This window comes from Neodiprion pinetum, chromosome 4 (assembly GCF_021155775.2).
Source record: "Neodiprion pinetum isolate iyNeoPine1 chromosome 4, iyNeoPine1.2, whole genome shotgun sequence".
In the NCBI taxonomy this organism is placed as follows: Eukaryota; Metazoa; Arthropoda; class Insecta; order Hymenoptera; family Diprionidae; genus Neodiprion; species Neodiprion pinetum.
The window spans coordinates 7,839,501-7,854,324 of NC_060235.2; the positions used below are offsets into that span (position 1 = coordinate 7,839,501).

Here is a 14,824-nt window from a genome sequence, read left to right on the forward strand (position 1 = left end):
AATGATCATGTCCCAATCGTCCCTGCGATCGAACTCTAGACCTAGAACACACGCGTAGACCTACAGTAACTCCATTTCTGTTATTAAATAAGTCAGTGTGAAAACCTCCTTTTGTACCGGAAGGCATTTAAATTGTTTACACTTACGAGTTGAAGTATTCTCACTCGGGTGGAATTCTGTGGTTAGCGAGAACTTTTCATTTTTCCTGCACAACATATTATAACGTAACGATACCTACGCTGATTCATCTCTTCCTTTGAATATCTTTCCACACAAGTGTTGATGAATTTTGTTGGATGTCATAATTTTTCGATAGTTGTAATTGAGGTAATTACACGGTTCGACTCTTCGGTGAAAGTAATGAACATTTCACTTGACAATTGAAGATGTGTCACAAATTACCCCCTGCAGAACAATTATCAGAACTTGAAAAGAAATTTTTTTTTACTGCATTGTTGGTAACTGTGAAAAGTTTATCACTGTGGTAACTGGCGGAATATTTAAACGGATTGTTTCTGCTGTAACATAATAACTTCTCTAAAACGTTTGCGTTGCAGCAAAACTTTAAGGATTCAATCCCTGTATAGCTATTTTTGAATATACTGGAATATTTAATGAAGTGTAAACTACCAAAATATACCAAATCATGTTGTTTTCAGATCAATTAAACCGCGGTCATACAAACTGGCTTCACTGTACTCTTAAAAAAATACACCAAACTACGAGGGGCTTACCACTCTCATAATGACTGTCCCAAGTATGACACCATTGCATATGTATTTCACATATTACATAGTTATTACACTGGTATTACATGTATGGCATAGGGATTACAATAGTATTGCATGTATTGCATAAGTATCCCATAAGTATTGCACGTATTCCACAGATAGTGCACAAGTATTACATACGTATTGCATATGTATTACACATAGTATTACATGAATTACATGACCATTGCATGACTATTGCATACTAATTATACAACTATTACAAGACTATTACATGACTATTATATATTTATATAGATACACATTATATTACTGTAAGATGAGTATTTCTCAGTATACCTATTAACAATGGTTTTTGTCTCACTGTCATTAATTGCATCCCTGAAGTCTTGCTTGAATTACATTAAATAGTTTATTGCAACTATTTTTTTATAACCTCTTTTACCCTCTAAATTTCATAATAAAATTTGCAAATCAACCTTTAAATATAGTAAAGAATAATTCAACGCAACCATAATTTATATATTATAATAATATTCTCTGTATATTTATGCTAATAGTACTCTGGAGAGGTTAACGATACATAATTATATATATTTTTTAGCAATTGAGACGATCTTCAATTAACTTTTAAATCACAGCGTACTCTAACAAATCAGAATCACTGAATACATGATGACGTCTTCGGTCAATTTTCGGGTTGCTCAGAATTAGCTTTATTTGATCTCCTGTTACATAACTTGTATCGTCCACATCTGGAAAAACGAATATGGAGCTCGACGAATTCGTCACTTTTCGCATGAATTTGACTTCATAATCTTCCTCGCAATCTCTGTCTCTTGATTGGATACTTTTAACAACGCCGATGTAGTATTTTTTGGTTTTTTTGGTGAGAAATTCGATCAGCACAAAATTTCCGATATTTGCATCTTTACCTGAAAATTCAAAACGTTGTAACCAGACGTGCAATGATTTCAAATGAAATTTTTTCACAGCAGTATTACCTTGGAGTGAAGTTGTAGGAATAATCTCGAGGATTAGTTTCAAAACTAAATCCGAATAAAAAATATGCCCATCAACTATCTGTGGTGTTGGTAAAGTTCGCATATATCCAGAAATGCATTTGTAATCATGTGACCCCACTGGTGCCGGACGGAGACTAGAACTTATTAATCTATACCAGGTACATAGTACGCCAATACTTTCATTATTGACGTCAGCGCTTAATCTGGAGTATTCTCTTTGTGGGTCTGTTTTTCCAGTTAGATAGACGAATCCAAGAACAAGGCCTACTCTGTATTTCGTTTCTGCCTCAGTGTCTTCTCTAAAAAGCATCCATGTCCCTATACTTATTTCCGGATTCTCTTCGACAGTATTTGATCTAGTAGCTGATTCCTAGAAAAACAATAACATTATACGGAGAACCAAGAAGTTGAAAATTAACACTTTTTGTAGTCATCACAACGACAGGATGTGCCAATGATGGAATCTAAAAAATTTATGAGGTTGAAGTTCGTAACGTTAACGTAACGACACATTATTTGAAAAAAAACTATGTTTTTCAACTTCGTAATTGCTTTACAGAGGCTGTAGTTCTGATGTGGGTTGACTTTGCTTGATTCAAGCCACTATTTATTGATTACTGCATTTCTAAAAAATTCTAAAGTTGCAAAATGGCGATTTTCTTCAAATTGTATCGTCTCGTTAACGTTACGAACTTCAACCTCCTAAAAATTTAGAATCTCAACCAATTGCCGCATAAATTATACAACTCTATTCGTTGGGGTTATACATTTACCATAGAATAATGCTGCATTATATTTTTTTTCTAGGTGTAGGTAGGACATTTTCCGCAGTATTTTAATGAGTCTGGGTCATAAGGAAAGATATTCATTACTTATTTAGGAAGAGTTAATATCAAGCTAATAAGTACCTTCTTGGACAAATGCGGCAGTTCGATTTCTCGTACTCTCTGAAGTCTGTCGCTACTTAAACGGTGCTTGGTTTTATTAAGCAGCCAACAAATGGACGATTTTCTAACGACGTATTCGGCTTGCGACGAATCACGCACGACTGCAAATGGACTCGTTTCATTTAGTTGAACTGTTTGGGTGGAGTAATTTTTGAGTTCCAAAGTTCCTGTTACAGACTGCAACGTAATCATATCATGTTCAAGTTCTGCAGATATAGTGTCTTCATTTGCGCTCTCCGTTTCCTCGCTGATTTCTTCGCTGTCAGATTCGTCGTCTGAGTCTAGTTGAATAGACTTTGCAGAAAAAGGCAGTGTACATAAGATATTGTTGAAAAATATACCAAGGTTCCCGAGATCTTCAATAGCTCGACATTTCGCGTCTTCAACGGTTTTCTGTATTTCTTGATTAGAAGGTAGTGGATATGTGTTGACATTGATTACACTTTTTCTCTCCCTAAATCTTGGAAATATAATATTTTCTGACTCTTCGATGATGATTTCATTTTGTACTTGAATTCTATTGAGACGATGAATGATGTCCATCATGCTGCAGTTGACAATAGTCGAGTACGTGGATGACATTGAACGGACTTGTCGGAAAAAGCTTTCACATGGTTGACTACTATATAAAGATGGCAGGAAGAGTTCTGGTTGGTCCGAATCTCTCAGGCGTATGATGACGTCAATAAGCGTATGAGCATTTATTTCAATGCATGTGTAACAGTTGGAAGTTATAAAATTTTTGCCCAAAGTGTAACTGTCATTTGCCGAAATCCATGCACGCCACATCCTTAAACAAAACACAGAATACCAGATGCTAAATATTCTTTCCAACGGCGTTAATTCAGAATCGATGTATGAAACTACGGTGTTATGTAGTATTTTCAAATACTGACATGTTCCTTCGCTGCCAGGTACTGTATCATTGAGTAATTTTCTGACATTTTCTTGACATATTTGTTGAACAGAAGGGAAATTCATTTTATCCTTTGGGTCCAAGTCAGAATAAGTTATCTGGTGTTTGTCTTTAGATTGTGACTGTATCAATAGTTTCAGGTGACTAACAGTCGCTATATTGTTTCCCATCGGCAGAACAATTGAGTTTTTGATGAAGCGATTTCTTAGCTTTGTACCAATGTGTACAGTATCCTGGCAAACAAAGTACTCACTGCAAAATTCACTGTTGAACCATGTCCAATTTTCTTTACCAAAGAGTAAATCAAGATTCGAAATACCTATTTGGCTTTCAATCCTCATCGCTTTTAACAATCTTGGATCACCATCCGAAGAAAATCCTAATACTCTTATTCCGAATTGCTGACATTGTTCGTAAATAAATTGGAATCTGTTAAGCACGTGTTCGGCTGTGAATTTATTGTCGGTTCCAAATATGCACAGACAAAATGACGCCGCATTTTTTTGTAAAGGCTGTGCCATAATTGTGTACGCCAAAGAAGCAATTGGAATATTTTGCATCGTTTCTTCCATTACTTTTGGTGACGTTGCCATGAAAGATTTGCACTTAGGCATTCCATTTTTATCTGTTGGTAATACCAACCCAATTAATTGGTTAGTTTTTGGGTCATATTGCACGGTGCCAGTAATACGCGTCGCATCTTCGCTTACCCATATGACTAGAGGCAGGTCGGCCTTGATTAAGTAATTTTTCAATTCCTGCAATCGAAGCTGCCCTTCAATGATGTCTGGTCCGTTTTCTAACAAATACCGACTGACAGATGAGGGGGATGGTAGAGGCAAGTTCGCGCATAACGTTTCGTACGACAATCTTCCACCAATCATGAAAATATACGATGCAAACTTTTTCACTGTGCAATCGTATCTGTTCCCGCAAGATTCGGCCTGACTTTGTTTGTCAGAAATTCTCATCAATTTTCGTACTAACAAGTTACTTTTACTGTTTTCATTGACTGTTGGACAAGACTTCGTTAATTTTTTCGATGCCGATTGTGCTAATAAATTTTTCACGCAATCCTTTAATTCTGCATTATATTTCAACAGCAATTCCATTTCGTTCAATGTTGGAAAATAATATGGAATCGTTCTCTCTGTAGTAATACTCTTCACTCTTTGTCGGTAGGATTTGTCACTTCTAGTTCTTAGATCTTTTTTAATTTTTTTTTCACAGTCGGAACTTTTTGTATCTATAGTCTTAGTATTTTTGGTATTACTAGTCAATGGGGTTGATAGAATTTTCTCGGAACAAAGAACCCCTTTTACATTATTCCGAGGTTGAATTCCCCCTGTAACTCATCATTTGTACTTTCAACTATCACAGCTTGTGATCTAACATCCGATTCATCATTTGGCTTGTCACGTGCAGATACTTCGAGTTCTTCATCGCTTTCAATTCGATTTTTCGACCGTTTAGTAGGTTTCGCTTCCGTTTCGTCATCACTCTCAATTTCTCTAGTAATATGCCTTTTTCCCCTGCTTTTTTCAATTTTAATAATATCCCTTCTTATTTCAACGGGTGTGACTAATTTCACGTCTTCGATAATTCTTGGTAAATTTTGGCCGAGCTTCTGGTTCTTGTTTGCGATACTGTCGCTCAAACTAGCATTTGTATTCCAGTTATCATTGTCATTGGTGCCTTTATCGAATACATCCGTAATAAGTGGTTGAACCTCGGGTTGAACCTTTTTACAACTAGAAGTAAAAGCTGTAGTGTTAGCGACGACGTTTTTGAGAACATTTGCTGTATTTTTTTCCGCCTGACCCGATTTTGTATCAATTTTATTGCTATTGTTATGCTTGCGAGGAAATAAATTTTCCTTCGAATTTTCCACAGGGTTCAAAGTCAAATGTTTTTCCTTTACGTGCTTCATAAAATTTTGACATACCCAACGAGTTTTCCTCGGTACTGATTTCCCGTATTCGGCTTTATGCGCGGTAATTTTAGTTTTACACAGGCAACACGATATTTTCCCCGAATAGGTAATTTCTTCGTCAACGTCTTCTTTGACAGATACCTCTATATACCGATTTTTAGGGCTTTCTAAATAATCTTTGAAGGTTTCTTCACCATCTGGTTGCTTAGAAAACCAATTTTTAATGAGCATGTATAATTGATCTTCTTCACTCAATAAGTCCTGTGATTTTCGTGACTGTGGATCTGATTTTTTTCCCGATACAGCTTTTAGCGTTTCCTTGGTTTCTTTTTTTGCTTTGATGTTAGTTAATTTTTCATTAATATCCTGTTCGGCCGTAGCAAAATGGTTCAACCCCTTTTCTATAATATACTTCTGAATTTCGAAGAGGCAAAACCTATGTCCTCGTAGTATGCGGAATTGTTCAGGTGTATTACTGTAGATACCGAAGAAGTCTGATTTTGTGTAACCATCTTCGCCTAACAATCCCAGCATGTCAGTTTGGGCAAATTTCTCCATTTCTAGAAAGGCTTCGCTTGAAAGGTTTTTCAGAGCGGCCGCTGAATCGAAACCCAGACAGGTGAGGAGATGCTTCAGGTACAACGGTGGATCAACTCCAAGTTCCTTCCTAATTACGACCCAAAACTTTTGTTCTTTAACATTTCCAGCGATGGTCTTCGCCATACTCTCCTTTTCTGCCTTGCTCGCTGATTCCTCCATGCCTAACTCCAAGCTAGTTTTAGATCAAACATCACAGTTACCTGCTGACATTGTGAATGTCAACTAGAGTGATTGATTCCAAAATATAGTACAATTTGTGACACTTCTGGAATGAACAATGAGTAAGGAACCAGGACAAACTGATAGAGATCTGATTTCTTAGAACTTTCAACGAAATCGTATGTTTTCATGAAGTCAATTGAAAAACGCATAATTATTGAATCTATTTGGAATTTAATTGAAATAATTGATAGTGTGTCACAATTTTTGAGCACTTGTAGATGATTCTGTCCTGCACTATGCGACAGTTAGGATTTTTCTTTTATTTTTCATTTCATAAATTGGTAGGTGGTAAAAAAATTAGGTCATATTCTTTCTTTTCTCTTGGATTGACGCAAACTTAGAAGCAATACAACGGATCGGAAATTACAACAATATCACGTCACCCATGCTAAGGTATATTTACTTATATTTATATAACAAAAACCGCTGAAATTCAATTGCCTGTAACTTTTGTACAGGTCAGCAAGAAATAATTGAATATTTGCCAGATCTAAGCGACAGATTAAATTAAGTACGTACCTTTCCGTCATTCACGTGTTGTAGCCGGCAGACTCACACAATCAAGTCGAGAAATAACGGTCCATAGGTTATACAAACAGTTGCCAATACGAATTTCAAGGTTATGTCACGAATCCGGTAAACACTGTAAAGCGCATGCGCTTGGTACTGCGCGCGCAGGTATTACATGACTATTACATGCTGTATTACACAGGTATTTCATGGTATTTCATGACTATTGCAACCACCATTACATAATATTACACGACTATTACATGGTATTTGCATGATATTGCATGACTATTACAGGGTATTACATAACTATCGCACAGTATTACACGGCGTTACACTACTATTGCATGATATTACACGAATATTTCATGGTATTGTACTGAGATTACATACCATTGCATGGACATTACATTTGCAGCTGTCCCAACTATTACATGAGTGATAAACCCCTCGCCAAACTAATTATTCACCGGTCAGAATCGATGAATTTGTCATAGTGTATACCCTCAATTATATGTATGAACGTTAATTATCTTATTTTCGAATGAATAACGATAAATTGACAACCCTGTAAACAGCGGACTCAGTGATTATTTCCTTTCATGTACCTATTACCCCAACTTCCACTTTTACTCTCGGTGTCAATTTCCGCATGAACTTTATCCACTTCGAGGGATTCGAATTCCATTGAGTCGATATGCGACGTGCATATGACATACCACATCTTTCGTGGTATAGTATCAGGTGAAATTTCAGATATTTTATATATGACACTGAATCGTACTTTCTCAGAATTATTACAATCGATACAGGAATTCCAATTATCGTTTAACGCGTCTGAATCTAATATATATCATGATAAAAAACGACAAAAGTATATTACAAAATTTTATTTTATAGTAACACTGGTCAGCAAAAAAACAATTGTTTTGTCCTTCTTATTATTATGTGTAATTATAATAGATTTGATTCTCTTGAATCGAAATATAGTAATAAAAAGTATGTTCCATGTATACTTTTCATGTAGTTTTTTTTTTTGTTTTTAACAAAACGCTATTTTTGCTTATCAATTATAATCGAACACTAATGATAGCAACAGTGTTTGTGAAAAAACAGTTATAAAGTTAAAAAGTTTACACATTTAAACCGTCAGAAAATCTATCTACTAGTACAATTTTCACTATTTCGTAGTTTGCTTTCTTTTCGCATCATCGATTGGAGTTTCACGGCTAATTCAACAAAAATCTGCAAGCATTGCTTCTGACCATTTCCCATTGTATAATCTTTCTATACGCAACATGCCCTGAGTTTACTATTTAAATACATTAAAGTATCGTAAATGCAAAAACAAAACACAAAAAACTCTGAACTTTCGCTGATTAAAAAAAAAATAAAAAAAAAAAATCAAATCGCGTAATACCTGACGACAAAAAATCGCAAGTAGATATAGATTCGGCATATTAAGACTTTTTTTTTCGAAGAAGGAGGATTTCGTTGTGGACATGCGTAATGAGACAGTCCTCTAGAAAAATGACGCAACACCGCTTCGTCAATTGCTAACAAAATTGCGATTCGATTTTTCGAAATTCATTCGCTCGCAATCCCCGCGCCACGTAACGTGTGTACCGATTTGCGGATTCCATCTTAAATCGTGATTCCCGTGTCTATCTCCATCCGAAGCTTGGTTCTTCTCGATAATACATACACACACACACACACACACACATATACACAGTCAGTCACCGGCATCCCAGCGATATTTTTCCGAACGTTCGTCCCATAGCTATGTGTCTTGGCTGTCTCTTAGGGTTCAAAATGAGAGACCAGCCCCGATTCTCCTTCAAGGAATTGCTGGACGCCTCCAGGAGTTCGCCATCGGCATCGCCGTCGCCGGGGCAGCGAGCGTTGCAGAGGCTCCTGATGCGATCGCATCGGCTAGGGACTCTCTATACGACGGGTAGAGGGCGGATCAATACGATCGCTAATCCGGTGCATTGTGAGCCTAGGCGTGGCGTGGTAAAGAGCCGAGGTGGTCTTGCCTCCCCTTTTCACCGACGTGCACGCGCTCTCACCCCCTCACCCTCTCTCTCTCTCTCTCTCTCTCTCTCGTCCTAATCCCGTTTTCATCCTCTCTTATACCTTCTCTCCACCCCCACCCTCCCAGCTAGCCGCCAAAGTCTTGCCCGTTGCCTGCAGGCTGCAGTCTGCGGCACGAAGAGAAGGAGAGAGAGAGAGAGAGAGAGAGAGAGAGAGAAGCTCGCCTTGACTCGTTTGCCACCCCTTTTCCTTCTCCTCCGGCATCCCTCTCTCCCTCCCTCCCACCCTCCCGTCCTCCTTCACCTCCCCTACCGGCCTTCCACCTTCCTTACCGCACTTCCGTTGCCAACCCTTAAACGCCCCTCTGCGCCCCTTTGCCACGGGGTTCGGCTCCTGTGTTCGTTCGTGACGATGTGCCGGTCTTCGCCAAGCGGCCGGAACTTTACGGAGAACGCAGCTGAAGAGGGATCCTGGAAAAACATCGACGAGGACGCGAATCCTAGACTTTTTTCCGCGTGGGGATTTTGATCGGTTTTCATGTAGGTAGACCAACTGCGGCACTAGAACCAGCAGCAATCGTGTCGGCTGGACATAAAATTGCATTTATACGTGTCAGTGATCGATGGATTCCGTTTTGTCGGAGGGGTACATAAACTTGGGTTTCAGAGAATTGCAGCATTGCCGATGGTCCTTGGGTCGTATGGCTCTCATCGATCCTGACAAACATTTGCAAAAACCGTAATTGATGCAATACAGACTCCGATTGGTTTGATTAAAAGCTCTGTTCCGTCAACGGGATATACTTAAAATCCATCCACGATGGTATCAGGTTATTTTATTGACTACAGGATTATTTTCCATCTTTTTAAATTCCAACTTCTTCGGTTCAACCGAACGAAAACTGCATGGCATGGATTTAGAATGGGTGTATCGTATTGATTCTGGCCTACTGGAAATTTTGCCGTTTGTTATATCAGACATTAGATCGAACGAGATTCGGATCGTTTGTTAGATTCAGCATCTTTTAACGGTATAAATGCAAGGGATGATTCGTGGAACGACGGTAAAATGAAATTAGCGGAGAAAAATGTACCGTGACAAAGTAAATCTCATACTGACCACGATGAACTTTGTGTAGGGACAAATTTGACCGATTCGATGAGATGCGATCGATTTGCTGGGAGAGAGGATGTGATAAAGCAAAACAAGAAGAATCTAATATGTTGGAAAAAGAAGAACAAGGATGCGAAGAAGAAGAAGAAGAAGAAGAAGAAGAAGAAGAAGTGAGAAAGCGGTAAGCGGCTTGCGGGATTTTCATGCTCAGTTCTCGATCCTTGCACCGGCATGGAAATAACATTTTGCTCTAAAAGTTTCAATGTCGTGAGCCAATCTTACTCCCAGGGTGTCGATTAAGCTGAGCATACAAAGTTTCACACGACAGATCGGAAAGTTTGCTTTTACACACAGCTTCGAGTGGTATATATCTGTACAATCCAAGGACGAAATATTCGCTGTTTACAAACGTGACCGCGACTTCATATCAAACTCAAACTGCTTTAGAACCATGATGCATAAATCTCGTGCAACGCTAATCGTGCACAGGAATTATTCAATGTAAAGATTGCAAACAGAGGTTTGGACTGGGCCAGTTGTTGTACTAAACTGATTGTGAATCAGGAGTCGTGCGAAAATTTCTGGGCGTCGAAAGATTCAAATCTGCCAAATGGCACAACACTGAGAAAAGCTGTTTATCAGGTCAGTAAAACACCTTCAACATTTATCTCTCGTTTTTTTGAACTATAAAATACTTCTAACTCTCGTCCAACACGTTTTTCAAGCTAAGAAAAAATTTCTTTATATAAGTATTTTGGCATAAAAGTTTCGTGAGTATAACTAATCTTTCATCAAAGGAACAATATAATTCAGTTCTAATTCCTTCCAGCGTGAACACGATCGCAAGGAAAGAGTCAACGATCTCGTTGCAAAAATCTATTAATCCATTCTTGGATACTTTTCATTATCTCGAAAAAATAATTATTCACAATACATCGTGAAAATGAGTTTTTAAGCTATTGCCAGAAAATTCTATTATTACAATAGCGCGATGCCGGTGTAAAAATAAAGTAAACGCAATGATTAATTTATGTTTCAGGTTTCAGGAAACGTATTATCTAGAATCATAGTCGTTTTAAACGGTTGTTTATACAGTGCATTATCTTGTATAATTTTCACAATATTTACATGTATGTACAGATAATCACACGACTATATTAATTTTACTATACTTCGATTGCTTTGTATGTGTGAAAAAAATCCGTTATAGATCACAGACGGTAAAAATTCTTACGTTTCCCGTTTTAACCCTAGAATGGTAAAAAAGCACCGCATGCGTATTTGAATTTACCACCGTAAGAGAACAATTTACGTTTTCGACTCGAGACACGTGAATTTTTGACCATTTTTGTACGCACAAAGTCCTTTGGCCCCCATGATTCTGTATTAAAAACCAAAGAAAATCAAACCCCATAGAACCCTTAACCATACCACGTACCCGAGAGATAATTTTTGACAAGATTGAGGCGTTTTTTAACCCTCCGTTACCGGACTAAGTAAAAATAAAAAAATATAAAACTATCGTTAGAGTTCTAGGGTTGAGCTTGTTTTCAATTCAAAAGATTTTCCATCGATTTCACGGATTGTGTACAAGTGACAATTTTTTATTTATTTTTTTTATAATCCAAATGAATCAGATGGCTGAATAAATACCGAATCATTCCCTCTCGTTCACACCTGGGGTTCGTAAAACGACGAAGATGCGGTCAGAGTGAAACCCGGAAGACGATGAGTCCGTCCGACGCCATTGCGTCGTCTTTCCCAGAGCTTTGAGGGACCCTTCGACGCCACCCCTGCAGGAACAGGGGAACTGCAAGCGACCCCAATGCATCCCTCAAATAAGAGAGAGTCCACGCCCCGCCCACCTTTAAGAGCGAAGAATGCGAACAAGTATGCAAGCTGTGCACACACACACACACAGAGATGAAAATACAGGGGGTGTGTATTCGCAGCTAAAACTATGTTAGTGGAATAAACTTTTCCCGCAGAGCTGAGTGACTAAAGCTCAGCAGGGTGCAGGGATGGCCGGAGGTGCTCGTGCAGTTTCTACTCTGTGTAGAGACACGTGCCACGTATGTACGGCACAATATCTGCCAACCCAGTTTCACCATCCTCGCTACCCTCCCAAGGTCGCACCCCGAACGTAGGTGTTCCGCGATAGAATGCGCGCTGCTTTGGCTCGGGATTCGCTTTCCGTTGGCATAGAAAGTAAAGGAAGAAACTTGATGCGGTTGAGAAGGTTTGCCAGTTTGCCAAAAACTTTATTCCACGTTGTAACGTTTTAATGACGATTGAACGTGAAGTAAATGATACCGATAAGAAAAGTAAACGAGGTATTTTTAGGTAGTGTCGATAAGAATAGATTAGTCAATTATTTAGATGGTTATTAGCCAGTCGTAGCATCAAGTTTGTCTTATGAGGTAATATAAATATTTCCTGCTTATTTAAAAGACAACAAACTCGGATTGATAGTTCGAAATTTGAAATATAAATTGACAGCACAAGGTGTATAAATAAAAGTATAATCCAGTTTTAACAGAAAAAAAAAAAAAAAAGAAATGAGAAATATTGTAAATAGAGAAAGATGTGAAAAATAAAACAATGACAATTCGAATACATATTAGAGATGAGAGCGTTTCAATGACGTCTTGTATGGAACAGAGATCCATCATGAATATTTATTATGTGCGATTTAGACTGTTTAAAATGATTTTACTCTTTCTTTTTTTTTTTTTTTTTTTTTTTTTTTATTATGTTGAACATCGAACTAAACACGATATTGAATAATTACCTGATCAGGATTATCTTATTAACTTAAACCTTCTATCCTCTATATTTATATTGAATAGAATACATCGTCACACTGTTTACAAATTGTATTGCGAAACAGTCGTTGTACGTTGGAAATTTATGAAATTGTTATACTTGTAAGTTACGAAGATCTCTTTGAATGCATAGAAATATTCGGTACTGTAAGCATTGTCAGAAGCTTGGATACAGATGATTTATTTCAAATCGATTAAAGATTCATGAAAATCTAGTCGATTAGTTCGACTTCACTCTATTATGGCTCGTTTTATTAAAAAGATTATTTTCATTAGTCTCATTGGTACACATTTTTTTTTTTTTTTAGCAATCAAGACAAATTTTTATTAGTTAATCACGATCGATATCGTTACAACGTTGGAAAAATTAAACAGCGAATTTGTAGAAATTAGTATTCCGAATAATATGAGTCATCGTTGAGGGAAATCGACCGAATTCACGAGGTTTTCAACAATTTTAAAGCTGAAACATTTCAACCCTCAAAACCTTCGAAAATAAGCGTTCACTTTGCTGTCGGAAAAATCTAACGATATCATACTAAAGAGTTTTCAGATTTGACGAAAAATGATAATCTTCAGCTTTTTCATTTGTACGATTGAAAAGCTATCAGATTAGCTACAAACATTGAATTTTTTTGATTCATTGATATCTTCCGAAATTTCATTAATCTTGTCAAATCCCCCAGGCACATCAAATTTACGAAAATTCCTTTCAAATATTCCGGACAATTATAATTTTTTATGATTTGCGACAAGCAAAAAGGAAATCATGATGCGATTCGTTTCGAAAAGCGGTTATCAGTTTGAAGAAACATCAGCATCACAGTGACAGAGAGAATAAATTTGTTCATTTTTGTAAATCACGTTACAATATTATACCTTGATTAACGTCTTTTACCCAAATTATCGAAAAATATCATTCGTTATTTTTTCACGCTGAAGATCAGCGTTGCTCCTTAATAAAGATTTTATTACCTGTTCCTCGATCGCTACATTAGGATCCGAGAAGCTGTGCCGCAAGTTGGTAATGATAAAAAAAAGAAGAGAAAAAAAAAAAACACTATATTAAAAAAACACAATAAAGATAAAAATTTAAACTTAAAACGGTACCAAGTTTCCACTTCGTTGAGAGCCTTTCACCGCACTAAAATAGTTTCACAGGTAATTCTGGCGTGGTTACTCGCGTCTGTGTGTGTCTGTGCAACTATTGTGAAGATATATAAAGATAAGGTACGTTATACGTCTGCGAATTCGCGTTAGACAGCGTTGAAAGTTCTCGGGCAAATACCAGAGCGTTGAGAAGACTCGTGCGTAACGAATTAGTCCGGCAATAAGTAATGAAAAACTTGGCAGACAGTCTGTAAAAAGAAGAGGATTGGTAAAAAACTGTCAAGAAGTCACGAGTATCAATGGCATGTCACAAACTCTGGGGTTTTCCCTCTAACGCGGGACAAGCCGACCGATTCAATCCGGCAATAGCAAGAATTGGAAACGCGAATCTGTGTCCAAAGTTTTAAACATTCGTATTCTACCCATTTCGTTCGCCCTTGCTGTCACACATTTTGACGTGGCAAAAGTTAATGACAATTTACAGCTCAATAAGAATAACATTTTTTTTAATTTGAACACTTGAATTTGTTTGTCAATTTTCGTTTTTGAGAAATTAGAATTTACAAATAAAAATCATCATTATGTTAGACTGGCTTTAGTTTTTATGTTGTTGTAGTATTTTAAAGGGGGAGGGGGGGGGGATGATTTCTAAATATAATGATGATTTTGTTCGTAAATTCTTAAATAAAGTTTATCAAAAAAAAAAAAGAAAGAAATTTCCATCTAAATTCTGAATTTTTGAGTCATATATGAAGAAAATATCGATAAAATAAATAAGTAGAACCAATTTGTGAAAAACTACGTTTACTCCTAGGATCGTTGACATAAAATCTTTCGAAGACCACTCAAACATCA

The 14,824-nt window shown here is 37.2% G+C and overlaps 1 protein-coding gene across 2 annotated transcripts; it reads right to left on the bottom strand.

Annotated features, from left to right (window-relative positions):
- Nucleotides 1-745: 745 nt before the first annotated feature.
- On the bottom strand, nucleotides 746-4,732 carry LOC124216573 (uncharacterized). Of its 2 annotated transcripts, XM_046621217.1 has the most exons (4): nucleotides 3,939-4,062; nucleotides 2,665-3,493; nucleotides 1,736-2,126; nucleotides 746-1,666 (listed from the first exon to the last, which is right to left on the bottom strand). In XM_046621217.1, the coding sequence occupies exons 2-4, from the start codon at nucleotides 3,490-3,492 to the stop codon at nucleotides 1,362-1,364; spliced, it is 1,524 nt and encodes a 507-aa protein (XP_046477173.1). In that variant the 5' UTR covers nucleotide 3,493; nucleotides 3,939-4,062; the 3' UTR covers nucleotides 746-1,361. The 2 variants fall into 2 exon arrangements, with proteins under 2 accessions (XP_046477173.1, XP_046477172.1); XM_046621216.2 differs by having other exon boundaries at nucleotides 2,665-4,732.
- Nucleotides 4,733-14,824: the final 10,092 nt, after the last annotated feature.